At 52.2% G+C, this 27,898-nt stretch overlaps 1 protein-coding gene across 1 annotated transcript; it reads right to left on the bottom strand.

The window, feature by feature from the left end:
- Nucleotides 1-27: 27 nt before the first annotated feature.
- Nucleotides 28-27,529, bottom strand: Grhl1 (grainyhead like transcription factor 1). The gene is made up of 16 exons (XM_063254143.1): nt 27,319-27,529; nt 24,199-24,385; nt 21,811-21,881; nt 19,173-19,563; nt 17,918-17,994; nt 16,417-16,573; nt 16,054-16,165; nt 15,028-15,122; nt 5,844-6,002; nt 5,157-5,208; nt 3,855-3,994; nt 3,428-3,465; nt 2,614-2,705; nt 2,322-2,407; nt 1,922-1,986; nt 28-1,476 (listed from the first exon to the last, which is right to left on the bottom strand). Exons 1-16 carry the CDS (start codon nt 27,336-27,338, stop codon nt 1,362-1,364), a joined length of 1,857 nt encoding a protein of 618 aa, XP_063110213.1. The 5' UTR covers nt 27,339-27,529; the 3' UTR covers nt 28-1,361.
- Nucleotides 27,530-27,898: the final 369 nt, after the last annotated feature.

The raw sequence follows: 27,898 nt of genomic DNA, 5'->3' as shown, positions 1-27,898 counted from the left end.
AATTAAACCGAATAAAGAGAAATGACATTTTATGAAATAGACATATAAAATTTAATCTTTTTGGTTTAAAACACAGCATCCATGATACAATGAATAACAAACAAGACAAAACTCAATTTTGTAAAACAAAATACAAAATATCATGTATGACCCGTGTCCCCTGATAGCTCAGAAAGCCGGTGGCTGATCTGCATACTTCATTAGAGAATTTTAACCTAAAAATGCAACTATGGATGCTACTGAGACAAACGACCTACTCCAGCTGCTCCCTGAAGCTAAGATACCCGTGATCTCATTTCTCTTAGTTTCTATTATAAAATTACATTTAAAGGATTTTGATATATTTGAACATGTGTACAAAACATTGCCCTGGCACAATGATATATTCACAAATATATTAGTCTCAGAATTCACAAATGCTTGCTAGAATTGTAAACCTTACAAATAATCAAACTTCAAAAACCATCTTTCTTTCATTTTGGTTTTCTGAGACAGGATCTTGCTCTGTAGTCCAGACTGGTGAGAGGTTATGATGTAGCCCAGGCTGGCCTTGAACTCGCAGAGATCCTCCTGCCTCAGCTTTCCAAGTGCTGAGATTACAGGCGGGAAACACTTGTTAGACCAGGAAGAGGAGGAAGAGGGAAAGAGGTCCGGCTCAGGTTCACCATCATTTCTGGTGTGTGCTACACTTCTGGGTGCTCTGGGTAACACTTGGTGCCACCAGCACCAGAACAGACCTCTTTGGTCAGTGTGACGCCCCTTTTCACGTGTGCACCTCAGGAGTTTGCGCAGCAGCCTCTGGTGGCTGCAGAGCCCGATCATCCAGCCAGGCCCACTACGCTGGGGGCTGGCCACCTGTGGCTGGGCAGGACCTGGCCCGTGCGAGCGCCCTGGTATATATTAGAAGTCTCTGTCAGCCTCTATGTACACATTTACAGCGGACCTTCATGTCGGTATTGCACTCGTAGGCTCCACCGGTCTACACTGCCCCCGCTCAGCTCATGACAGGGCTGCCAGCCAGGGCCCAGCCTGGTGCCCCATGATGTAAACACTGTATGGGGGACACAGTGGGGGACTGAGCCCGAGATCCTGAGCCCACATGGGCCTCCTGTGCCCTCCATGCAAGGTCCCTGCGAGTGTGGACGGGGCCTGTAGCCTGTACCATGATCCACCGTGCGGCAGCAACCTGGGGGCTGCCAGAGCCGGGTAACAGCACGTGGGCTACTGTCCTCTGCAGAGCTTCTGCCTCAGGGCGGAAGGGTCCCCTCCTCACATCACCTGTGTCTGCAGGGTGGGCGCCCGGCGGTGACATTGGCAATGGCGCAGGACACCGCTCTGAACCCGGCGCTGTGAGCCAGGCCCTAGATCTCTGTGAGCGTGAGCTTGTACGATCCCCCGGCCTCCTCTGTCTGCAGCTGGAAGGTGTCCTCGTTGGAATAATGCTTCACGATGTTGTCATCCATGTTCACCAGGATGCTGGGGAGGGCACGGGTTCCCACGGTGAGACCTGGCTGAGCGGTTCCGTGGCTCCTGCTTGCTCAGACCCATCCACACTGCCCGCCCTGGGCCCAGCCACTACCTCATCTATAAACTCGGGTAAGGGGGACACAGTCACCTGGAATGGTGAGAATGAAAGGAAGGGGAAGAGCCCAGGGTGGTGGCACACACCTGTGACCCCAGCACAGGGAGGCCAAGGCAGGAGGATCCCTGCAAGCCTGAGTGAGTTCAAGGCCAGCCTGAACTGCATAGTGAGACCCTTTGAGCCTCAAAGAATCAAAAAGAAGAAAGCAACATAGGCAATAGTCTTCAGAGGCAGATCAGTTTTAAATACAGTTGAATAAGAAAAAACAGGCAGGGCCTGAAGGCTGCTTCCAGCCCACACCCCAACCCACGCCCCAGTGTGGACCCCGCCCCCCCTTACCCTTTTTTGCATTTCTTGAATATTTTCCCAATCTTCTCTTGGGGAATATCGTACTTGTCTGAGATCTAAGAGAGCAGAAAATAATAATTCTAGAATGATGTTTTGTGGCTTTAAACATCGACCACACACGCCCACATGCACACGTGTGCTTTTCCCATATGCACACAGAGATGAAATCACTCAGGAAACACTGGCAATCGCTCATTTTCTCTGTCTTCTCTCTCCGTGATTAAGGTTTTGCAAGATCTTTAAGGAAAGGTGCCTGAAGACAGGTGTGGTGGCACAGGCCTGTCTTTCTAGCACTCAGCAGGCTGAGGCAGGAGGATCTTTTGCTCCAGCCCAGCCTGGGCCGCATGGTCCTATCCCCCAACCAAGACCCCGAGGGGATGGCAGCACTTACGGCCTCAGTCAGACCCTTCAGGGACGGGGTTTTGAGCATCAGGGCATCGAAGACTTCCTCTGCTTCCTTCCGCACGTACAGCAGCACTGGCCGCGGGGGGCAGGAAGGGAGGGAGGGCGCAGTGAGGCACAGGCTTGGGAGAGCCCAGCTGGCGGGGCCAACTAAAGAGGCTTGAGTGCCCGCATCTGGGATGGGACTGGGACCAGGACCGGCACCGGCATCAGAGCTAGGACCTAGCCGACCCACACTAAGGACCCAGTGCCCTCCCCGATTGCACCGGGGCCTCACCTACCTCTCTTTGGCTCCTCTATCCGAGTCAGCTTGGCAGAAGGTGGGGCAGCGAACTCATCCTCCGCCCCATATGGGCCCCGTTTCAGGGCGGATCTGTGGGCAACAACCCAAGACACAGTCATGCAACCCTGAGGATGTCCAAGCTTGGCTCTGGGCTTGGCTTTTTGTATTTGAGACGGAATCTCACTATGGAGCTCATGCTGGCCTGAACTTTGTGGTGACCCTCCTGCCTCAGCTTCCTCAGTGCTGAGATGACAGGTGTGTACCACCACACTAAGCCCCAGAAAGGACATTGTGAAGTAGAAAACCTAAATGTGGGTGAGGGCCAGAGGACGAGGAGGTGTTGATGGTGACATTCATTCCGGGAAATGGGGCTGGGGGTTACAGTTGATTCTTCGATGGCTCAGGAAAAAAATGAGTTCTTTGGAGCTGGGTGTGGTGGCTGTAATTCTAGCACTTAGGAGGCTGAGGCAGGAGGAATGCCATGAGTTTGAGGCCAGCCTGGTCTACCTATCGAGACCCTGTCTCAATAAAGCAAAACAAAAAACAAAACAAAAACGTGCTTTGTCTTGCACGAATTTGTAATGTGGAGACTGTCTCAGAAAAAAAAGGCCAAAAAACAAAACGGGCTGGGGATTTAGCTTAGCGAAACAATCACTGCTTGGCATGAGTTCAATCCTCAGTACCAAAACACAAAACAAATGCGGCAAGTGTGAGGCCAGCCTGAGTTACACAGTGAGTGCTAGCCCAGGCTGACTACACAGCAAGGCCCTGTCTCAAAAATTAAAGCAAAACAAAACTAGCATAAAACTTACCCTTCCCCCTCCAGTTCTTCTGACGCAATGGAAAGAACCTAAGGCAAAAACATAGATTGCTTTTTATTCACGTATGACTATTATTACTGGTTTTTTGGGTACTGGGAATCGACTCAGGACCTTGCGGTTGCCAGGCTGGTGCTGCGCCACTAAGCAGCACCTCAGCTGGTCCCTGGCCCTGCTTTTCAAGTTGGTGTTCTAAATGTTTCAGACCACAAACACTGCTAAGTGGGAGTGATTCTGGGCTGGGCCACTGCACCCCCACTCACAATGGAGCAGCACTGGGGACTGAACCCAGGACCTTTGCACTGAGCCACACTCCCAGCCCTGTTGTAATTTTAATTTGAAGTCAGGCTCTCACTAACTTGCCCAGCCCAGGCTCTGACTTTAGACTCTCCTGCCTCAGCCTCCTGGGGCCAGGACCTACGTGCACGCCCCGCTGCAGATTGGTGAAATGCACATCGGGGATGAAGAGCACAGGCTGCGTATCTAGGTCCAGGAAGGGCTTGAAGACCGTGATGTCCATGCGCTTGTGTGACGGGAGCAGCGGCACCTTCACGTCGGACACTGAGGAGGAGAAAGAGGCAGCCGCGCGGGGCGGGTGTCACACAGCCGTCTCCTGGTGTGACTGTATGGAGCAAAGTGCCTGGGAGGTGCCACTCCGGCAGGGGAATGAGGCGTTTCTGGTAAAATCCACAGGTGGACAGAAAGACGTCTTTGCATGCATGAGCACGCAGGCACACAGAGCATACAACACAGGGAAGCCGATCTAGTCCCTGCTCCAGGGGCCAAAACTCACTGAAAGAGCTTGGAACCTGGAAGTCTGAGGTGTGATCGGAAAGTCCAATGAATGTGAACAAAGTTTAGACGCGTTAGGATAACAGGGTCGTTACAGAGAATGGCCTGCAATCCTTGGCACAGGGTCCATGGTCTTTGCTGCTTCCCATACTGACTGCTGCCGCCAAGTGCCACTTAGTGGAACACAGCTCAGAAAAACATGACGCTGTGTCCTCATCCACCTCAGTCACCGATCTGGCCCTGCGTGACTCCTGACTCTTCCCAAAGGCACCATGACCATGAAAGGGAGACATTTTGAATCCATTCAGGATGTGGAGGCAGCTGAGACAGCACAGTTAAAGACCCTCAGGAAAGAGGACTCCAGAGCTGCTGCAGGAAGTGGCCAGGATAATGGGCCACGTGTGCTGGAAGCAAGGGGAGGATTTTGTGGGAGATGCGAGGCAGTATCTTGCTGTCACCTGTCACCTTGTATTCCGCTCACACCACATGCGGGCTGCAAGAGCTGCCCCTGTGGGACCCCTCGCATTCTAACCCGTGTCTGAACGCTGACGTCACACCTATCACACAGGTGTTCACACATGGGTGGAACCAGTGTTTAGCTCAGGGACCGAAGAGCCACTGGCCCTGTCACTCTACAAAATGGGTCCTGGGCGCCGCTGCCCTAAGGGACCCTGAGGCCACCTGCAGTCAGGGTTTTCAGGACTATGAAAAGCTCCCCTGGTGAGCTAGCAAATCCGGCATGCAGCGATTGTAGGGAATGACCACCATCTGGAGATGCTACCTGTGCCCTCTCCTAGGCACCACCGGGACTTCTGCAAAGCGGGAGGCTCGGGTGTGAGCAGCTGTGGGCCCCCGGGACGGAGGCCCACGGCGCTCCAGAAAGCTACCCGGCCCCTGCAGACGCTCACGGCCCCCAGCGCGCCACACTTGCCTTTCCTCTTGCTTTGCTTGCGCTCCTCATCCCTGATTTTCCGCTCGGCTCCCTGCGGGCAAAGGGACCAGGATAGGGTTCTGGGATTGCCCCGACCCCAGGAGTGGCTCCCCTCTGGAGAGGACGTTGTCACTGGTGGCATCCCCGGGCTCACCAGTCCTCTCCTTGTGAGTGCTCACCCTCAGTCTACCCTCCTCTCTGTGTACCTGCTCACTGGGACAACGGTGCTGTTCTTTTATTAAATATTTTTACTGGGGATCAAACGGCAGGGCCTTTGCACTGGGTGATGGCTCCAGACCCTTTCTCTTTTTCCAGTTTCTGAGGCAGCCTCTCACCACATTGCCCAGGTTGGGCCTGAACTTGTGCTCCTCCTGTTGCCTCAGCCTCCCAGAGTGCTGAGCTTATAGGTGTGCGCAGCCCAGAAGCTTTGCATAAGTTCCGTGGGCCGATCCTCTGCAGCGGACACCCCTGCTGCCCAGGTCACTGGGCTCTGTGTGTGGCTGCTCCCCCCACAGGAAAGTGGAGAAAGAGCATCGCTGCCCTGGGGTCCAGGGTGGGACACAGCCCCTCCCACCGCCTCACCAGTCACGATAATAAATCTAACGATATCATCATCACCTCCAACCCACCACAGACTGGGACAGGGTGGGGCAGGGGAGCAGGGCCTCCAGCAGCCCACGTGCGCACCTTGTCGCAGAAGACCTTGATCTGGCAGAAGGCGCGGTGCACCGGCTTGTTGCTGCGGTTGTTGTAGCTGTAGGTGTCGATCTGGATGTTCAGGGGCAGCCCCTTGACACCCTTCTGCGAGGAGAAGTCAGTGCTCAGGCAGTTCACGGAGATGAAGACCTGCGTGGGGAATGGGAGCGACAGGAGGCTGAGGCAGGAGGATCGCAGGGAGGCTACGGCAGACCCTGTCTCAAGAACATGACGATGGGGAGGCGCAGGGGACACCCGCAAGTTCTGCTTCATTCCCTTCCAGGGTCTCTGGGCATCAGGTGGGATGGGTGGCACAGTGCTGCTGCTGTTACCACCCACATCGCCACACTGGCCCTCGGCACAGACCCAAGCTCTCCACATCCCGCCCACAGGAAGACAGAAGCAGTGGCCCCTGCTCCAGGCTGGATTTGAGTTAGCAACCGGGAAACATGGTTCTGTCCCTCCCTGAGGGAGGCACCAGGATCTAGTGGAAGTGGCCCACAGTGCCAGGGTCCCCATCCGACCCTGATGTGGACTCCAGTTGGCTCACAGTCATTACACACAGCTCGTAGAGACTGAGGCAGGAGGATCGAAAGTTGGAGCCCAGCCTGGGCAACTGAGGAACTCAGTGAGACCCCCATGGCAAGGTAAAAAATATACTGACTTTATTCGAATTTGGTATGCTTGATAGTATCAAGTCTAAGAGCAGAGGCAACTACTCTGAAGATGACAAGATGTAATAAGATACCCATTCCGGTTTGATTATTAACTGCTTTTGAAGTCCTACAATGTCTCCAATGTTGTGGTTTTTTTTTTGGTCTTTTTCGTTTTTATCGGTAACAGGGGTCAAACTCATGACTGCCTGCTTGCAAGGCAGGCACTTATGCCACTGAGCTAAATCCCCAGCCCCCAATGTTGTGTTTTTATTAAAATTGCTATGTAATGCTATGTTCAATTATATTATGTCTGATGATGTAGACAATCCTATTGAAACTAACAAGAGACAGCATAGTAACTACTGTAGATCACCTAATATTGTGGTCCTATGTCTTTTTCATTTCATGTTTTTTCTAGGAATTTGTTTTATTGTCTTGTTTTGATCTGTTTTTCCCTATAATACAGGAAGGATTGATATACATGTAGAGACTCACACGTGTAGAATTTCTAAACTGTTTACGGGAACAGATGTAATGAACAGATACTCTGAAGAAGAGACACTAAGAAACCCAGTGCTAATTCTGTAGCATTATGATATAAAATCTAGCAATACTATTATTCACTGTTCAGAGTGACATTACTCTAGTCCCTTATGTTCAATTTGAGCATATGTAAAGATAAGGTCAGCTACTTTGAAGAGAATGAGAGACATTATGGCAGCCATTGTTGACTTCCCCAATGTCAGGTCTTGAAGACCTAAAAATCCTTCATCACCCTGTTATGATCAGATTAGTTCTATAATGTTGAGTATGTATTCACTATGTGTGAAGATGGGGACAACTATTTGGAAGAAAACTAGATACAATATGATAGTGAAGATCTCCAGTGGTCTTGCTTTGAAATCTGTTTCTTAAAATTGTTTCCTTATGATCTGTTTTGTTCTGTTTTGTTAAATCTTACCCTCTTTAAAATAAAAAATAAAGATAAAAAATAAAAAGGGCAGGCACTTAGTTCAGCTCGAAGTCCCTGGATTCCAGCCCCAGGCCCCAAACCGCAAATGAAACACAGGCCTGAAGCTGCCAGGTGGTTTCTCAAGCCTGCTGTCTGTCACAGCCCCCGACCCACAGGACAGCTTCCGAAGACCAGGCTTGGCTGGCACACGCTGCTGTCCAGACACTGGGCTGCTGCACGGTAAGGCCAAGGAACTTGAGCAGCCCATGCAGCTCGCCAGTTGTGACTCAGAACCTCAGCTCTGCCACACCACTGGTCCCCGTTTGGACATGGGCGCCCTCTTGTGGCCAGAACTGGAACCATACATAAAAGGAAGAGCACTTTCAGAAGTGGCAGGAACTCAGAGCCTCGCCACCCACAGCACCAGGTGTCCGCCGGACACCAGACAGGGCAAACAGGAGGAGAAAATAACTGGGAAAGATAAACCCTAAAACCATGACGACAGCACTCCAGACACTTTCTCTGTGTACTGGCCCTAGCACAAAAGACCACACTGTCCCGGAGTGAGTGAGGCTGAGCTGTTGTCCTGGCAATCCCAGCCCTAGGAGGCTGAGGCAGGGAGGCTGCTGGGAGTTCAAGGCCAGCCTGGGCTACATGGTGAGTTGAAGGCCAGGGTATGGCCCAGTGTGCAGTGTCCAGTACCACACAGACTTCAGACATCCTTACATGCATTTTATACATCTCACCACCAGGACTTTTTAAGTAAGAAAAATTTTTTTAGAGGCACAGCCCTATCAAAAAATGATTTTTTTCCCTTTTGAGACAGGGTTCATGTGTAGTCCACGCTGGCCTTGAATTCACTAGGTGGCCCACAATGCCCCTAGACTCACAGCAATCTTCCTGTCTCAGCCTCCTGAATACTGAGATTACAGGTCTACGCCAGCACGCATAGCTGCTTCCCAACCAAACTCCAGCCACTCTCGAGTCTACTGATGACAGGACAGAATGCATGCCAGCGTCGCTTACAGAGGAAGGCGAAGAGGCAGAAAGTGGCCATCGCAGTGAGTGTGCGCATGTGTACGCCACACTCGGAAGCCCACTGTGGAGCTGCACACACACAGCTGCCTTCTTCAGCGACATGAGGACCTCTCCAGTGGGACTTCAGCCAAGTGTGGCAACTCAAGCTGGTAACTGCACCACTGAGGAGGCTGAGGCAGGAGGGTCCCTGTGAATTCAAGGCCACCCTGGGCTAGAGAGCGAGACCCCTTCTCAAAAAGGCAACAACTCAAACAAAACACAACGGGATTTTAAAAGATGACCTGTTCCGTGCTTTTGCATTTCTTGCTCCTTACTTGGAAGGGAAGTGGGCCACTAATCCTTGAAGATGCGCCTCTGATGTTCCCACCCACAGTTATCAGAAAGGGAAAAAACGCTAACCACAAAATAAACCGCTGAACAGGCTGAAGATGTCCTGCCAGATTCTTTTAAAAACGTCCAGCCCATTTTCTGGGGACAGTTCCTCATTCTTGGTTAAGAATTCATGCATTCAGAATCTTTCTGAGCATTTAATTTTGCAAGCCTTGGATTGAAAAGGAGAGGGAAACAAAATAGATGTATCCTGCCAAAGGAATGGCTTGTCCACGGGTGTTTTTTTTTTTTTTTTTCTTGGCAGCAGCAGGGATTGAACCCAGGGTCTTCACGCTGAGCTACATCCCTAGCCCTTTTTTATTGAGGCAGGGTCTCAGGCAGGCTGGGCTCAACTTTTTGACCCTCCTGCCTCAGCTTCCTAGGAATCTGGGATGACAAACAGGAGCCATGTCTTCACAGCTTAGATTATTTTAGTCCAAGCACAGAAGGTGAGAGGCAGCAGACCCGGAACTGACAGGTAAGCAGTTCTAGGAAGTGTTTCGGTACCCGCACGAAGCTGTTAACAGCTTGCTGCTTCTCCCAAGTTGGTCCCCAGGGTGATGATGACAAAGGCACACACAAGGAACAGGATGGCTGAGATGGAGGCAGCCAGCCTCAGGTCAGTTCCCAGCAGGGAACAATGGAAGCAACTGGAAATCACTACGTAGTCCAGGATGGCTCTGAACTCACTTTGGAGCCCAGGCTGGCTTCCCATTCCTGGGGATCCTGCTGCCTCAGCCTCCTGAGAGCTGTGATTGTGAGCCACCACTCATGAAGCTATCTAAGGAAGTTTTTACATGATGATTAAACACAGGTCAGGCTTTGCTCTGCAGCTTCCTGCTACGTCCACAGACAGGCTTCTCTCTGTACTGCTCCCAGCCTCCGGATTGATATCAGTGTCCTGTCCTGCCCTACCTAGTGGTCCCTCTCATCCCGCTGCCTCTTCCCCACCTAAATTCCCAAGGGCCACTTTGTGGGGGAAAGAGGAAGAAGAGAAAAGAGATCCTGTAGCTCAATAAAGCTTTTGGGGCCAGGTGTGATGGCGCAGGTCTGTAATCCTAGCACTTGAGAGGCTGAGGCAGGAGGATCACCAAGACCTTTGAGGTCTGCCTGAGCTACAAAGAGAGTTCAAGCCCAGCCTGGCTCACACAGCCAGACCCAGTCTCACAAATCCAAGAGAAAAAAGCCTGGGGTTCCTGCAGCTTGAAGCACTGTCCAGAATCCTGAAAGCATGTTTCTAGCCCCACTGGCGAGCAGTGTGAGGGAAGAGGACTGGCTTTGTGTCTGAGTCACTGGGCCAACCCCTGCCTCAGCACTGCACCGGGGACAGTGAGCCACTGCACATATGTGCAAATGACAGTGCCTGAATGAACGAAGCCAGGTCAAGGAGGACAACTGTGACCTCGCCTCGCCAGCCCAGCCCCGCTCAGTCTGGCCACCACGCACTGGTTGCTCTGAAGGGAAATCGGGTCAGGCTGGTCTCGGGCTTCTAAGAAGTGCAGTGCCTGGCTGCGACGGACCAGTAGCTCTCCCTGTGTGGTGACACTTGGTTCCCAAACCCAGGGGCAGCTGGCTGCCCGAGTGACAAAGGAGGACAACAGCAGGGGCTTGGTTAATGCTGAGAGACGGGTAACCTGGAAGAGGCCCTGGTCCCCACAGTCACTGTGCCCAGTCCCTGCTGAAGGTCACACTGGGGCTGAAGCACAAAGATGGGGTGAGACGCATGTGAGAGGGGGACAGTGACCTGCAGGACCTGGAGGCTCCTGGGAAAAGCCGGTGATGCAGAGACTCAGGCAGAGGGGACGACCCAGGTGACGGTCACTCCGATTCAGGCGTGACATTAAAGGACCTCATACTGCAAACTGAACTGTCAAATCTGGTTTGCCCCAAATAAGTGACATGACTTATGGTGACCTTGGGGCTCTGTGGGGTGTGGCTGTGGCCAGCTTGACAGTCCCTGGGGCCACTGGGGCTCTTCCTTGCTACAATTCACCCACTCAGCATAAAACTCAGCTTAACAGGTGTGGTGATGCATGCCTGATATCCCAGCATTAGGGAGGCTGAGGCAGGAGGATCACTGCAAGTTTGAAACCAGCCAGGGGTACCAAGGGAGATCAAGGCCAGCCTGAACTGCATTCAAGACCCTGTTTCAAAAAGAACAAACAAAACAACTCGGCTTAGTCAAACACAGGTGAGCACCCCCAACAGCCTCCCCAGTACAGCACAGATCACTAAATCAAAAGCAGAAAGTCCTGAACAAACTTCCACAATGGTCCAGAAGATGGGTCTGGACAGCTCTAAGAAGTTTCACAGAGGTGTGGTGGTGCTCAATAGCCCTCCCAGAGCTCAGGAGGCTGAGGCAGGAGGATCATTGTGTGTGTTCGAGGCCAGCCTGTGCTACAAAGTGAGTAAGAAAAAGAAAGAGAAGAGAAGTAGTAGGAATTTGACAACCATAAGAAATTAAAATGTGACATAGGTTTTTCTTAAGTCCAATGAAACTAATTAAAGATGTCAAAAAATTTTTTTTGAGATAGAGTCTCTCTATGTAGCGCAGGCTGGCCTCAGACTCACCCCCAGCTTCCTGCCCCAGCTTCCTGAGTACTGGGGTGACTGGCGGGTACCACCACGCTTGGCTTCTAACACAATCGCATGCAGTTATAATTGCAGGCTGAGGCCTGTGGGGCTAGAAGGGTTTCGGCTGAGAAGTGAACACCTGCTTCTTAGCTGGATCTAAGTAGCAGACAGGGTGACAACCTGCGCCCCTTATGCCCTGCTGGAGCCAGCCCTGGGGCTGCCACCCCCAGCCCGCTGCGCAGGTTCACTGCACTGAGAAGCCCATGGCGGAGCTGGGACTGAGCTGGTGACCTGAGCCAGCCTAGTGCTACCTGCTCCTGGCTCCTTCACAAAGGAGGTGACCGAAGTACCCACAGCCGGCAGCTACTGTGAGAGACCCAAGGTCACTGGTGTGCAATGAGCATTCGTGCGACTCCTCAAGTGACCACTGAAAAGAGAAGATGCCGGGCGTGGTGGCGCACACCTCTCACGTCAGCACTCAGGAGGCTGAGGCAGGAGGATCACCATGAGCTCAGGGCCACCTTGAGCTGCATAGTGAAACTCTGCCTCCAAACACCAAGCAAAGCACAGAAGGAACAGGCAGCAGGGTGGAGGAAGGGCTCTTCCCACGCTGGTGGGCGCGGCCCACAGGAAACAGGGCTGTCAGCAGCTGGCCAAGCCTCAGCACCGCCCACGCACGCTCTGGGTTTCTGCAGGGTGCGGCTGCCAGGGAAAAAGTCACACAGATAAAAGACAGGTGGAGGCGGAGACCCTGGCAGGACCTGGGCACCTCTGCCCAGCCCTGCCCTGCTGCATCCCACCTGCGTGGGCAGTGACCCTGAGGACACTTGGCAGATGGCGATGTGGCACCTGTGTCCCGAATAAGCAGGATGTGCCCTGGCGTCTGTGAAGCTAGACCTACACGACCCTGGCACATGCTCTCCTCCCTGGACAGGATCCCAGTTGAGCCGGCTGAGCCCCAGCGCAGGGTCTCAGTGTAGGATCACTCTGGGGGCACAGGTGACAGCTGCCACTGTCATACAACCCCAGTGTCTTCAAACAGTGCTGGGGAAGCCGGGTGTGGTAACTGCACTCAGGAGGCTGAAGCAGGAGGGTCTCTGCAAGTTCAAAGCCAGCCTGGGTTTCACAGCAAGACCTTGTCTCAAAGCAAAACTGTAACAGAAGGAAAGGAGCCCTGCCTTGGGGGCTTCCAGCACACTGACCGGCAGGACAGGGCAGGGCATTTACTTGGGCCGGGTGACAAAGGGTGCTCCCCCAGAGGAGCTGGCTGTTTCATGGTACTGGCCACGTAGAGGACAAGGAATAATTCGCCTGCCCCCAAGCCCCCAAAAGAGAATGAAACCAAATTTAAGCCATAGTGCCAGGCGCCTGGAGCCCGGCTCATAGGCACAGGGCTCATGGCGAACCACAGCTTTCCTCGGCCACCAAGGTCCCTGCCAACTCGGGCATCCTCAGCCCTGCTCGCAGAGGCAGAGGGACTGGAAATGCTTCCCGCTGTCACTTAGGGGTCTGGAGTCACCAGAATGGAACCTCTGGCTCAGACACCACAGAGGACTTTGTGAAACACGTCTAAGGCGAAGTCCCACAGACTGACTGATAAAGAGGAGACCCCTCTGAGGTGTGGTGGTGTGCACCTGTCATCCCGGCGCTTAGAAGGCTGAGGCAGGCAGATTTCTGCAAAGTTGAGGCCAGCCTGAATGACATCTCAAAAAAACCCAAATAAATAAGCAAACGTAACAGAGCTTCCTTGCATCTTTCTCTATTTAGGCCAGGGCGGATGCGCTTTGGTTTCAAATCTCCGCCTCGGCTTAGCCACCATCTCCAGGCGGGTGCTGATTCATTTCTCCCTCCCTCCGCCCTTCCATTCACACTGGGAATTTCAAGTTGTGGAACAAACCAAACCTGTCCCCGGCTTCACACAACCAGCCCACACGGCAACACCTTCCTCCACTGGCAGCCGGGCGCTGTCTCAGGAGAATGGAATCCCTGTAAAGGCAGGCTCTGTGTTTGGCCCAAACCAATTAAAAATCACTCTCACAGTGAATTCCAAACACTCTGCTTACAGCACCTTGCTGCCCTCACACCCTCCGCCTGCCCTCCCTAAGCGAGCACTTCGCAGTGGCTCGTGTATTTTAATTGTTTAGTTTTTTGAGACAGGGCCTTGCTTTGTAGCCCAGGCTAGCCTTGGTCTCACCGAAATCCTCCTGTCTCAGCCTCTTGAATGCAGGCACTACAGGTGTGTGCCACGGTGCCCAGCTGCTGTTGATATTTTTAAACATACAGTGTGGATGGTAACTGCGACACAACCTACCTCTCAGCACAAAGATTCTGATGTCATCAGAAGAAAATACGCCATCAGGTATTGTGTCCCTGGGCTCACCGCACCCCAGAAGTTTTCTTGGGATCCACAGGAGACACAGAGGTGCTGAGAGCTGAGCTGAGCTGCTGTGCCCTACCTCCCCTACCCGGTTCACTACTGGTTGCCCTGCTGGAGCTGCCCGATTCAAGGCCTGGACCCAGACGCCACCAGTGCAGTCAGAGTGTGGGGCCGAGCCGGAGGATACTGGGCAATCCTAGGGTGCATGTGAAGGTCTTACTTCCTCCCTAGACTTTGCCGTTCTCTATTTTATTTTGGGGGCTTGAGGATAGGATGTAGGGTCTTAGCACTCAGTCGTGGCTTCGAGGCTTGCTCATTTATTAGTTTGAATCAATATCATGCTACGGTACTAATTTGCACAGCTGAACCTGAACTTGGGATCCTCCTGCCTCAGCCTCCCTGAGTTCTGGGCGTCGAGATGTGCACCCCCTGTTCCTGTTTATTTTAGATCTTCAGGCTCCAAGAGGCCCTTACTTCAGGAGAGTAACCGAATCTCAGTGCTGCTGTGAACTTTGTAAGGTTTACAACTCAAACAAGAAACAAACTTCCAGGTCACAACATGCAACCGATCAGCGACATTCACCAAAAAAGCTTAACCCTAGGGGCTGGGGATTTAGCTCAGCGGCGTAAGCACCTGCCTTGCAAGCAGGCGGTCGTGAGTTCGATCCCCGGTACCGGAAAAAAAGGAAAAAAAAAAAAAAAAAGATGAAAAAAGCTTAATCCACTGTGGGTGGGACAGAGAGTCTGACTGCATCCTCTGTGTCCCCTGAGGTCACAAGCAGAGTGGTGCACACGAGTCTCTTTAGGTCATGTTGCTCTGAGGGTCTCAGGCTACCCCAGTAAAGCCTAGATCTATTTTTATTTTGGTAGAGGCAGGCTCTTGCTATGCGGTTTAGGCTGGCCTTGAACTGGCTGTGACCCTCCTGCCTCAGCCTCCCGCATGCTGATCACAGGGGGTGCCACCGCACCCGGCTTAGAGCCCTTTCACCCTGTACGCTGGCGCAGTGGCCTGATCCAGACAGAGCCAGGAGCCTTGCCTGTCGCACCTCCTGCATCTGCATGGGATAGGCCGCTGTGCTGCAGAGGCCCCCAGGAGGCCGTGTCCTCATGGCCCGGCCCTCAGTGCCCCCGCCACGCTGACCCTCAGCAGCTCTGCCTGCTGCACCTTCCTCGGGCGTCGTTGGTGGCATCCCTGGTGCGGTTCCCTACCTTGGCCTCATCGTTGATGTCCCAGGTGAAGGAGATGGCATTGTAGGCGATCTCCTCGATGTTGCTGATGGTGTTGAAGCTCTCCTTGTAGTCAGCTGGACACAGGCGCAGGAGGAGAGAAGACCAAGGGGCTGTGAGCTCTAGGCTCCGTGAGCCAGGGCAGCACGGCAGAGCTCTGCTCCCCACCCCACACCCCCAGGAAATGTAAGTGAGTGCTTCTATGGGTAGAAGGAAGCACCCAAAAAGGAAGGGAAAGAATCAGAGAGCTGCTGTAATGGAGCCCAGCTTAGATACATTCAGTTTAGTCTCATTATCTCAAATTTGGGAAATTTAAGACCAGTGTAATGGCACAGGCTGTAATTCTGGCATTCAAGAGGCTGAGGCAGGAATATCTCTGCCAGTTTGAGGCCAGCCTGGGCTACACAGTGAGCTCAACATCACTCTATCAACAGTATGGAGCACATACAGAGGTTCTAGCTCAAAAAACAAAAGATTATAAAGAATTAAGAAATGTAGGTCTAACAAGGTTATTGGGGGACTATTTTGTTTCTGAGACAGGGTCTCTCTGTGGGACTCAGGCTGACCCTGAATTCACAATGTAGCACACACTTGCCTCAAACTTTCGGGGATCCTCCTGCCTCAGCTCTCCAATGCTGGAATTCTGGCATGCATCACCACATCCCCTCAAAAACCATGCAGACTGGACTGGGTGTCAAGAGTATTTGCCCAGCATGTGTGAGGCACCTGGCCACTCCAGTGTGGCCCAAAAGAAAACGATAAAGAAACCCAATGCCCCCACACTACTAAGGCTCCGGGCCGGGCAGCACCTGGGAGCCACCACCTGGCCGCAGGCCCTTGTAGGGGAAGCCAGGTGGAACACAGGTTCCAGGAAGCCCAGGACAGGCTTTGGAGGAGACTGTGGCTGGCCGAGGAGGCCAGGAACCTTGGGCAGGAAGTGACCGCTGCCAAGAACAACTGGGCATAGAGAGTGGCCCCCAGGCCCGGCGCTGTGCGGCCGGCTCTTACCGATGTCAATGCACCTTTGTTTGGCGGTGTGCTGCCGTGAGTGCCAGTACTTCCAGTGCCGCAGCTGGTCTTCCCGGCTTTTGTCCTCAGCGAAGACCACCATGATCACACTCTGCGGACACAGATGTGGCTGGTGAGCCCATTAGATTCCTAGCAGCACGCTTTGAGCCGGCACTCAGAGCTGCTGCAGGCCATGGAGACGCCATCTTCTGATGTTTTCAGACAGGCTGGCCTCAGACTTGGGAGAAGCCTCCTGCTTCAGCCTCCCGAGTGCTGGGATGACAGGCATGTGTCACCACATCCAGCAGAACCTGGGACACCCACTGGGCTTTCCCAGAGAACAGAAGTGGGTAAGGAACTCACTCGAACTTTGCTGATGGGATGGTGGATGCCCTCAGGGCTGCTTGCCTCCTTCAGGGTGACAGGGTAGAACTGGCCCTTGTTCAGGTACGTCATCGTGCTGTCCCCTGGCTTCTGCCGCAGCGACTTGGATGCTTCCAGGGTGTACTCGAAGTTGTTCCTGAAGGACAGAGATGGCAGATGGTGAACGCTGTGGACAGCCCTGAAATGCCTCTGTGTGTGAAATGCCTCTTCCTGGGGTAGGGATGCAGCTTGAGCTCTCAGCACCCAGCACTTTGAGTCCCTCACATGGGTCCACGAAAAGTTCTAGGCTGTGATGTCACCAGCTACACACAGGAGGCTGAGGCCGGGAAGGTGTCAGCCAGTAACCCTCATGGGTCACACTGCCGGCCTGGGTTTATCTGGCAAAAGGGACAGAAAGACAGCTGGAAACCCTACAGTGACCCAACTTGAGCTGTACGTGGGGTGCACACTCAGAACCCCAGCATTGGGAGGCTAAGGCAGGAGGACTGCTGGGAGTCTGAAGCTAGCTTGGGCTGTGTGGTGAGTAGTAGGCCGGCTGAACTCACAGCTAGATCCCATCTCAAAAACCAAAAAAGCTGACATCTCTGCAGATGGGCAGGCTGCGGTTCTCTGCATTTCCCATGTCCTTCTGCCACCACTCAGTCACGAACTGTCCAACCTCCCTACGCCAGAGGTCAGCAAACGACATCCAGCAGTGAGCTCTGCAAGGGCGTCTCAGTAAGTAACGATTTCTCTCAACACAGCTGCACCGCAGCTGGCTCCGCACCACCCAGGACACTCAGGGCCTCACCAAGGCCTCTGAAGGCCGCCCCATCAGGGAGGAGGGCTGCAGCCCCGTCCCAGAGCCTACAGGCATAAGGCGCTAAGGAAAGTCTTCATTCCCAGAAAGGCCCGGACTTTAAACACCTTTCTCCACTGCAAACCTAACAAATATCAAACACATATGAGGTGTTACACAGAAATCCCACACTGCTAAGGAACCTGAGACTCTGCATGCATGATCCAGGAACTAGACAATACTCCTTTCTAAAGCAAGGTACACAATTTTGGGAAACTAAAATGAAGCTTCCAGATCAGAAAAAAAAAAAAAAAAAAAAAAAAAAAAGCTTGCATGTATTATATCACTAGCAAGGCTAATAAAAAATCTGGGCCTTGTCACCTGTCTGTTACCCCGAGAGTCCCACTTACTTGGAACAGAAGCGGCCTCGAGAGCTGGTTTAATCCCCATCTCTCCTTTCAGATTCCAGCCGTCCACACCCCAGAGAGAAGCCAAGGAAGAAAAGGCACCACCACCAGAAGACGAGGAAACCGAAGACTCCAGAGACCACGATCAAACGGGCGGCAGTGAAGATCGCTGCCTGGGCCCGGCCAAGCAGCGGTCAGGAAAGGGAAAGCGCCACCCCGGCCACCTCTGATTTGTGAGCACAAGGGAGAAGGTCAGAAGCGCTGAAAATGAATCAGATGAAGAGGCAGCGATTACCCAGAAACACTGTCAAAAACATAGTCCTCCGAGTTCACGCCAGGCATCCGCAGGCTGAGGTCCGAGGGGAAGAAGACCTGAAACAGCAACGTGATGAGCCACGGCCCTGCTCGGTGGCAGGCCGCTCCCGGTCAGGCCCTGCTGCGGCCCACGGCAGCTCACTACCCTTTCGATGCTCATCTCTAAATCAGACTTTGAAATCTACAACAAATCTAAGTTAAAAAAACAAAGAAGAAGAAAAAAGAAAATTGTGAGCCGGGCAGGGTGGCGCATGCCTGTGATCCCAGCATTTGGGGAGGCTGAAGCAAGAGGACTGCTGTGAGTTTGAGCTTGGCCTGGACGACGTAGTGAGACCTTGTCTATTAAGAAAAAATGATAAAAAGACAATGTCTAGGGGCTCGGGATTTAGCTCAGCGGCATAAGCGCCTGCCTTGTAAGCAGGCAGTTGTGAGTTCGATCCCCAGTACCGATAAAAATGAAAAAAGACAATGTCTACTCTTAGACACCACTCAAGAGACTTAAGACAATTGTGTATGAACATTGACAAAGTGCTTGGGGTCAATCAGCCCTTTCCTGTCTCTCTTGACCACGTCAGATCTTTCTGGGCGCTAGCATCTGCAAATAAGAGGATCATGTCAAGGCGTCACGTGACACCAGGCTGGCAAGTGGGATGTGCTCCTTCGGGAAGCAGCAGGGTCTGCCCCTGCCTCCCATGCACACATGGAAGCTGCTTCCCATGTGGGGCACCGAAGATGCCTTCAGACACCGTGCGCCCCTCACCATCACCCACGCGCTTGGAAACCCTTGGATCTGGAGCTGTCACAGGGTGCACCTGTGCCCTGCCCCGTCCTTCACTGTCCCACCAGCCCAGCAGATGCCTGGGAAGACGCCCACACTAAAGGGGGGTTTCAGGAAGCTCAGTGGGGCCCGACAACTGCAAACAGCCCTCGAGGCTTCCTCCGGCCCAGTGGGAGATTACGCACGGGGCCCTGTTCTGGAGCCAATCTCTCAGCTGAAATCCTGATTGTTCACTGGGCAGCTGGTAAGATTAGCCATGTACCCCTGATAATAATGTCTGGATTTATAGGTTTAGCTTACAAGTTATACCTCCAGGGCCTTTTCTCTTAAGGAAAACAAAATCTTTTCTTCCTAATCCACCCATTTCGGGCTGAGTTTCAGGCTTACGTAATGAGGACATGGTGGAACCCAATACTTAGACAAACACGGGGCCCAGGAGATGCAGGCTTTCCCGTACCTCCTGCACACCCTCCTTGAAGGGCTCGGAGAAGGTGGAATCTGGAGTGCGCCGCTGAGCATTGGGGGGCTGAGTCCCGGAGCCGAATGGCTCGGCATTGAGGTTCCGGTCGAAGACCACCACCCGCTCCGCGGGCTCGGGGTGATACACGGCTGGGGGCAGCCCCACCGTGAAGCCATGGGGCTGAATCTCTGTCTTGATGGAGTGGGTGGGCATAGTGGCGATGGAGACGGTGACAGTGGTGTCAGGCGCCGTTAGGGGGCTGCGCTTCTCAAGGCCCAGCTGGTTGCCGTGAGGAAGGACGATGTTGAAGGGCACGTTCTTCAGCACTTGTACCCTGCTGTCGCCAGCAGTGAGGAGGGACTGCTCGGCCACACTTGGGACACTGGTTCTGCAGGGAGGCAAAGAAGATGACACTCTCAGACTGGGTGCGCAGATGATTCTCCCATGATGCTTTTTCCTAGCGGTGCTGGGGACCGGACACAGGTGTGGGCATGAGCCCCCTGCCCTCAATGATCAGGGTGGCACGGGCTGCGTGAGCAGTGCACGGCAAGACGGGGGAGGCTTACCCTCACAAGGCAGGCACGTAACGTTCTCAGAGGAGACACCATGTACTCACAGCTCTCCTCTCCTCAGCTTCATTTTTTCCCACAACCCTAAAATTCTCGTATTTTACACTAAATCTGGGCCAAGGGTGGTGGTGCATGGCCTGTAATCCCAGCACTCGAGAGGCTGGGGCAGGAGAATCGCCATGAATTCAAGGTCAGCTTTGGCTACAAAGTGAGATCCTGTCTCAAAAACACTAAAATAAATGAACATGAGGAATGAAGTCTGGTGCGTGGGCGCTCCCAATGCTCCAGTGGCAGGGGCCTGGCCTCACATTTCAGAGCACTGTGCAGTCTGGTTTTCTCTGTCCCCGAAAGAAAACCCAGGGACACACTGGATTGCAGAAGTTTCATGTCTAATCGATTCAGGCTCAATCAATATTCTGGTCAATATAAACTATGACAGGTAGTGGGTAATAGGAAAGGTGTTTTGAACATTCTTGGGAACATTTGTTTTTTGAGACAGCGTCTTGCTATGTACTTCAGTAACTCAGGCTGGCCTTGAACTCACAATGATCCCTCTGCCTCAGCTTCCCTCCCCAGTGCTGAGATGACAGGTGTGCACCACCACAGCTGGCTCTCCTTGAAATCTTACAGGCTAAAAACTTTTAAGGGAAAGAGCAGGTTGGTAATCTTGTAGTTTCAATAAAATAATTCAAATCCTAGGCCACTCATTCATGCCCAGGAATTTAGCCTGAAGAAAGACAAAAAGCCAGGCAAGGCACAGAGTGGCTGTCATCCTAGTATTCTGTGAGGCTGAGGCAGAATAGCAAGTGTGAGCCCAGTGTGAGCAACTTAATGATTTAGTGAGGCTACAGTTAAAAAGGGGCTTGGGGAGGCAGCGCAGCGTGAAGGCTCTCAGTCCAACCCCTGTAGAGAAAGAAGGAAGCAAGAAAGGAAAATAAAGGGGCAAAGGGAGACAAGGAAAAAGCGCTCTAGAAAGCTCTTCACTAAGGCTTTGTCCTTTAGGGAAAGACTGCACAGCCTGCAGTAAGAAAGCTGGTTTGCATTTAGGTTAAGAGAGTTCAGCAAAAATAAAAGTGACCACGAAAGTCATGGAAGAGGAAGAGGAAGAAAGGCCCGGCAGAGGGGTTATACAGCCAGGTGTGGATGCAGTTGGGGGCGCCTATGGCTGGGGCACTGGTGCCCTGCACAATGTCAGGGAACCCCATAATGAAAGGCAAGGACTAACAGCCACAGATAAGCCCTCCCCATAGGACAAGGATGAAGAGCAGCAGAGCAATGTGGAGAATATTTATGAGACAAACAAAAGCAGAGGAAAGCACCAAAGCCTTTCTGGAACAGAGGCAGAAGCCTGTCCAGGATTGCACAAAAGAAAACAATAAATAAGTAATCATCAGAGTAGAGAGGGTCTAAGCGATTGCTCGTTCTGTAAATATGCTTTATTACCTATAAACACAACCCCGTTTAAAAGTGATTTTTAAAAAGAAATTTTCAACCAGGCACAGTGACACACACCTGCAACCCCAGGTCTTGGGATGCTGAGGCAGGAGGGTTGTCATGAGTTCAAGGCCAGCCTGAAATACACAGTGATTCCATGACTCAGAAACCAAACCAAACCAAACCAAACCAAAATACATACATAAAATAAAATGATTTTTAGATGTTTCTCATGGCAACCAGATGTGGTGGTACCTGCTGTCATCCTAGCATCTGGGAGGCTGAGGCAGGAGGATCATCTTGAGTTTGAGGCTAGCCTGAACTACATAGCAAGACCTGGCCTCAAAAAACAAACAGGAGGAGTTTGAAGACCAATTTACTGTACTGAGTTTTACTCACTTGAGTCACTGGTATTATTTCCATTTTGTGTTTTGTCTTGTTTTGCATTTTGAGACAGGGTCTCACTGTGCAGTTCAGGCTGGCATCAAACTGGTAGCGATCTTTCTGCCTCAGCCTCTTGACTGCTGGAATGATGGGTGTAGGTCTTCATACCTGCCTTTAAATTTGTGTTTTATTTGTAGGGGAACATGGTATCTTTGACATGTGCTATTTCCATTGTAATCCAACATTACCTTTTGCTGTGATCGGGCTCTGGGTGCTCTATCTCGGGCTTCGCCGTGGACGACCTTCTCTCTCGAGGGACCTTAGATGGGGATACAAGGGGCAAGTTCAATCCTCACCTGAGAAGCGTGGGCCGCGCCTCCAACATCCGGTCACTCATTTCTGATCCCCAGATCACCCATGAGCAAGGTGGAGTGGTGGGCTCTGGGCACACAGCTGGGACACAACACACAAAGACACCGGTCCTCAAGGAGTTTACCCCGGTCGTCATGGTGACAGGGAGGTTCCTGGGTCAGATAAACCCAGAGCAGCCGGAAGCCCAGGTCATCACTGGGCTCCAGCACTCAGCTCCTGGGGGAAGCTAGATTTCACCCACCTGTCTGTGTGGCCTGACACAGAAGAGCCCTGACTTCTAATGACTCCACTGTGCTGCCACTTGCTCAGGGCGGGCACAGGACAGACACACACTGGGACTGTCACGGCCCCAGAGCCTGGCACCAGCACTGCAGCAGGAAAGCACGAAGGTCTCTGGCATTTGTGTGCCCACTACCCAAGTAGTAACTCGTTTGTTCTATTTCTTCTCCTTTTGTCTCTCTCTCTTTTTTTTTTGCAGTACTGGGGATGGAACCCAGAGCCCTGGCAAGTAGCCACACCCCCAAGAAAGTTTTTCTTTCAATGGGGTTTGTTTCTGTAAGTGGCTAAGTTGCCCAGACTGGGTTTAAACTTGTGATCTTACATATTTCACTAAAAAAACCAAACTAAAATAACTTTTACACTTATCACAGGAAACTTAACAAGTTTCACTATAAAACTGTGACCTTTACAGGGGCGTCGTGGCACATACCTATAACCCCAACACTCGGGAGGCTGAGGCAGGAGGGTTACATGAATTGGAAGCCAGCCTGGGCTACACAGTAGGTGGAAGGCCAGCCTTGCACTGCATAGTGAAACCTTGTCTCAAAAAGGTGACCAAAAAAAAAAAAAAACAACAATAACAACAACAAAAAAGGCAGGCAATGGGGCTGGGGATTTAGCTCAGTGGCATAAGTACCTGCCTTGCAAGCAGGCAGTCCTGAGTTCAATCCCTGGTACCGATAAAAATGAAAAAGACCAAAAAAAGAAGTCGTGAGTTTGATCCCCAGTACTGATAAAAATGAAAAAAGACAAAAAAAAAAAAAAAAAAAAAAAAAAGGCAGGCAGGCACTGTGCTGCTGAGCTGTATCCTTGACCTGGAACTTAAACTTCTTTTGCTGTTGTTTTTGGAGACAGGGTCTCACTATGTAGTCCAGGCTAGGCTTGGACTCGAAGCGATCTTCCTCCCTCAGCTTCCTGACTGCTGGTGCATGCCACCATGCCCAGCACAACCTAAGCTCATATTAAGCCATCCCTAAGTATCCGCTATTGGCTTAAGGGAAGGCGGAAGCCACTGTTACACAGCAGACTGTGTCTGGCCGAGAGGACAATCTGTGGCCAGAACCAGGCCAGGGGAGACCTTACCTGCCCACGGACTAGCTGTAGACCCTAAGAGTGAGGGTCGATACGGCCAGCATGACACAAGCCATCAGCCAGTGGCAGCTCTATTTTATTTATTTATTTATTTTTAAATTTTATTTTTTATTTGCTTTTGGTAGTATCAGGGATTGAACTCACAACTGCAGACCTGCCAGGCAGGCGCTTAGGCCACTGAGCTAAATCCCCAGCAGCTCTATTATTAGGACAAAGGAGATGTGAGATAGACCAGGGCACAAAACAAAGGTCCTGTGCAAATCATGCAGGTCTTGGCTTCTGTTTAGTTAAGACCACTACAAAGCTGGGCATGGTGCTGCATGCTTGTCATCCCAGCAGTAAGGAGGCTGAGGCAGGAGATCTCCAAAAGTTGAAGGCCACGCTGGGCTACATAGTGAGACCCTCTCAAACCTCCTCCCCTCAAAGGAAAAAAAAGGACTAATGCAAATCTCTAGGAACAGGCAACAAGACACTCTCATCTTAGAACTAGCAGATCTCAGATGTAAGAATATGCATTTTTTTCCTCGGCTCCTCAACAAGATCAAATCAAAGGCCCTGTGACAGCACTCATAGAAGTGGCTCCCCTAGACCCCACAGGGAACAGGTCAGAGCAGGGGCATTAGCTCGGCCCCTCTTTGGCACCGAGGACACCATGGTAAGACAGGCAAGTCGGTGACACAGCTGCCATCCTCTTTGATGGTTGGGACAGCTGGCTGCGTCACCTGTCTGCTGCAAAGCGACCCTTTGAGTCTCTGATCGCACAAGTCCAGCTTTGAAGCCTGTGAGTCAAAGCACCCATTAAACTATTTATAGTGGCTACAAAAACCAGCTCGGACATGGCTCAGGTGGCGGCTCTTTTACGGGCTGGACTACAGGAGCTGCGGGGGGCACACCTTGTAGTAGTCGTAGAGCAGCCCCAGTGCTGCCGCGCTGTCCTCGTCTCCGTTGATGCTCATCATGGCTTTGGTGGCTGCAGTGAGCGGGTTTTCCAGGAATGACTTCCAGGCTTCATCCTCACTGGTGTATGGACGCCGCTGCGGGTAAAGCGCTTCATTCTGGAGGACCAGTACTGGCCTTTTGCTGCAGGGGAATGAAAACACCGCACTAGCCCTGGGCATGATGGCACATGGCCTTATTCAGGAGGCTGAGGCAGGAGAACTGTTCATTAGGAGACGGAGGCCAGGTTACCCTACATAGTGAGTTCAAGGTCAGCGTGACTGTCTCAAAAAAGAAAACACCAGGCCAAGTGATTCACAGGTTTTACACCAACAGATGCAGGGACACAGAGTAAGGCCACAGGCCCACACCCTCTCTCTGCCCCATCAGGGACATAGAGTGCTTCATGTTGCTACATGTTACTTTCTTCTTACTCCCGCTGATGTCAGGCCTGAAGAAATCTCCTTCCTAAAAGCCAGGGCTGGGGCGGAAAGAAAAAGGGACCCTGGTGAATCCTTGGGGGCAGATGGGAGAGTTAGGTTTATTCCCTGATCCAGGAGATTGGCGTGGAATGTAGCCAAAGGGGATTGTAAATCAATAAACAAGCATAATTTTCAGGCAAGGGAGTTAACTGTTTATTTTCGAGATAAACCCTTAAGAATCTACAATAAATGAAGCCATTGGATAGAAGGAGGTTCAAGAAAAAGAGCAAGGGAAATCTGTTTTTTAAAATCTTTACTAGTTTTTAAGGCTGAGAGGCAGAGAATGTACCAAACATGTACAGAACCCTGAGTTCCATTCTCAGCTGCCCTCTGCTCCCCCAGATAAATAAATAAAACCTACCCTTGTTTCTCACACAGGCAAAGAACTATTTTTGTGTGAACATTGCAGTTTGGTGGGAAAAATTCAGAAAATCAATGGTAAGCCTAGTGAAGCCTTATAGAAGAATTAATTTAAAAGACTAGGCAAACATTACTGATTCCAAAAAAATTACAATGTCAACAGTCTCAACAACTTTTCAGCAGGGACTATTTAATAAGTCAATAAAGACAAAAAATCCAACATTGACTCTAGCCTAAATTAGGCAAGTTTTTTTTTTTTTTTTTTTTTTTTTTTTTTGTGGAGGGGAGCAGGAATTGAACTCAGGATCCTGCACTTGCTAGGCAGGCACTATGTGGCTGAACTGTAACCCTGGCCTGGTTTTGTTGTTTTTTTTAAAAGGCAAACAATAAATTGTAAATGTCTGGAGCTGTACCGAATTATTATTCCAACAAGTAAGCACTCATTGCAACACAGACTTGAAATATGTAAATGGCCTACAGGTGATCCACCTTTTCTAACAGGGAAGAGAGAGAGAGACTGGTTATCTTTTCAAGTAATCAACAAGGGTTAGGGTTTGGCAGACACCGGGGCCCTTTAAAAATAGGGGTTTAGAAAAACAGCAGCTCTGAAAAGGAGAAGGAGTCCAGAATTCACCCTGGATCGAATGCAGTGCTATCCCAAAGCCCAGGTCTCTACTGAAACCTATATTTGGTCTCTAGCTGGGATAGGATTTTACATGGTCCCAATTTGTTTAAAAATAGAGAAGAACATACAAATCTAGAATTTTAAGAAAATACACGCTAGGTATGGTGGTGCATGCCTATAATCCCAGCATTAGGGAGGCTTAGGCAGGAGGAATACAGTGATTTTAAGCCAGCCTGTGCTACATAATGAGACTCTGTCTCAAAAGTCCAAAAAGACCTCCACCAAAAGTAAGTATAGCAACGGGCATTCCCAGGGCTACCAGTGCAGAACCAACAGCTACACACACAGTGGTACTTGGGGAGATTTCTGCTGCACTAAGCTATTATTAATAGCCTAATAGCTACTTCCAAAGACTATGACAGCCCTTGGCCCATACCATTCCTGTAATGCTAGTTTTTCAGCTTTCCTTCGTCTTCCACCCCCATCCCAAATTTGTACCAGCATCAGAAAATAAATATTTTTCCAATGGCTTTATGTCTGCGTTCACCCTCGGGGTGTTTTATTATTTCCAAAGCGTGCCTAAGGCCAAAACGTTAGCTTTGGAAAATTTTGCCTTATCTGAGCTGTAAGGCAAGACAAACACAGAAGCAGTTGTCCTGAGTCCTGGCTTCTTCACAGCCCTCCAGCTATGGTCAAGCCCTGAAGGCTCCTGGGTACTCAGGGGTCTGAAACAGAGTTCAAGCGAAGAATTAATTGAACTGCATATTCTACACCCAAAACTAAATGCCTTGGAGATGACTCCACACAGGATATCCAGCCTCATCCAGAAAAATTGCACACCTAAAAGGATCCTTTGGAAACACTTCATAAAGTTATCTGCCTTGAATTTACTGATCTAAAACAGCCTTGATTGGCTGGGCGTGAATTTCTTTTTTAAAAAAATAAGTGTTTTTCTGGTCCCTCCCGCCAGTACTTTGGGAGGTTGAGGCTGGCTGAGCAATCTCCGAATAATAAATAATAAAATAAGGAGAAGGAGAACAAGGAGGACAAAAAAGGCCAAGGATGTAGCTTAGTGCAAAGGTCCTGGCTCAATTCCCAGCACCAGAAAAAAAATTTTGAGGCAGTTTCATAGCTACCTACAAGTTGCCAAGCGCGCAGAGCCCAGCTCCCGGGCCTGGCTTCCCTGGTCTTACATCCCCTTCCCTCTGCCAAACAAAATACTTTGTGCAGTCGCGAGCTCCCGGGGCGCGCTCCCGCGCGGTCCGTCCTAACCCATCGCCCCAACTCCAGCCTCCTCTTGCTACTCCTGATCTTTCAAACAGGACGGGAAGCCCGGCGCCGCCCCCGGCGATGCCGGCGGCGTCCTCGGCCCCGGACCGGCCGAGCGTGGCGGACGATGCCAGGGCCCCGCGAGTCCCCTTCGCCCGTGGCCGTCGCCCGGGTCGCGGCTCCCGCGGCGCGGGATGCCAGCCACGCGCGCCGGGCGACCGTGAGCTGCGGGCCCCGCCGGGCGGCGGCGGTAGCCGGCGAGGCTGCCCGGGCCCCGGGCGCGCATAGCGGCCGCACGGGCCGATCGCGGCGCCGCGCGGCCCGGCCGGCGCCTCACTCACTTGTCGTACTCCTGTGTCATCGCGCCCGCTCGCTCGCCGCTGCCGGGCCGCAGAACTGGACTTTCGGGTTGGGACAGTACACCCGACCGGGGGGAGGAGGCGGCGGCCGCGGCGCTGGCGGGTCCGGAGCGGCGGCCCCGACGGGTTGGGTTCGCTTTTCTCGCTCTGAGCCGGCTCCGCGCGGGCTGTGCGCACTGGGCGCCGGGCGCGGCCGCTCATTGGCCAGCGGTGAGTCGGTCAAGGGCGGAGTCTCGGAGGGTCGCGCCTTCTGATAGGACGGGAAGCGGGACGCGGGGGCGGGGCCCATGGGAGTCGAGAAGCGCCGGCTGGGGGTTCCACGCGCTCCGCGTGGCGGCGTTCGGGAGTGGTGCGCTTGGGACAGTGTGGCTGTAGGGACCCTCCTGACCAGTGCGGGAGTCCCGCAGCCCTGGCGCGCATCTGCCGCCCCGCGTGTGCATGCGGAGTCCCGCCGCACTCGTGAGCGCAGGAGCTGCGGGTCCGTGCACTCGCCTGGCACAGGCTCCCGTACCCATCTGGGGGTCGCGACGCCCCGACTCCTCCAGGCCGCCTTCATCCCCAG

The sequence above is a fragment of the Cavia porcellus genome, unplaced genomic scaffold (assembly GCF_034190915.1).
Source record: "Cavia porcellus strain 051 isolate PalLab524CR breed Dunkin Hartley unplaced genomic scaffold, mCavPor4.1 scaffold_8, whole genome shotgun sequence".
Classification (NCBI taxonomy): Eukaryota; Metazoa; Chordata; class Mammalia; order Rodentia; family Caviidae; genus Cavia; species Cavia porcellus.
The sequence above is the reverse complement of the archived record's forward strand: the minus strand, read 5'-3'. Positions and strand labels throughout refer to the sequence as shown.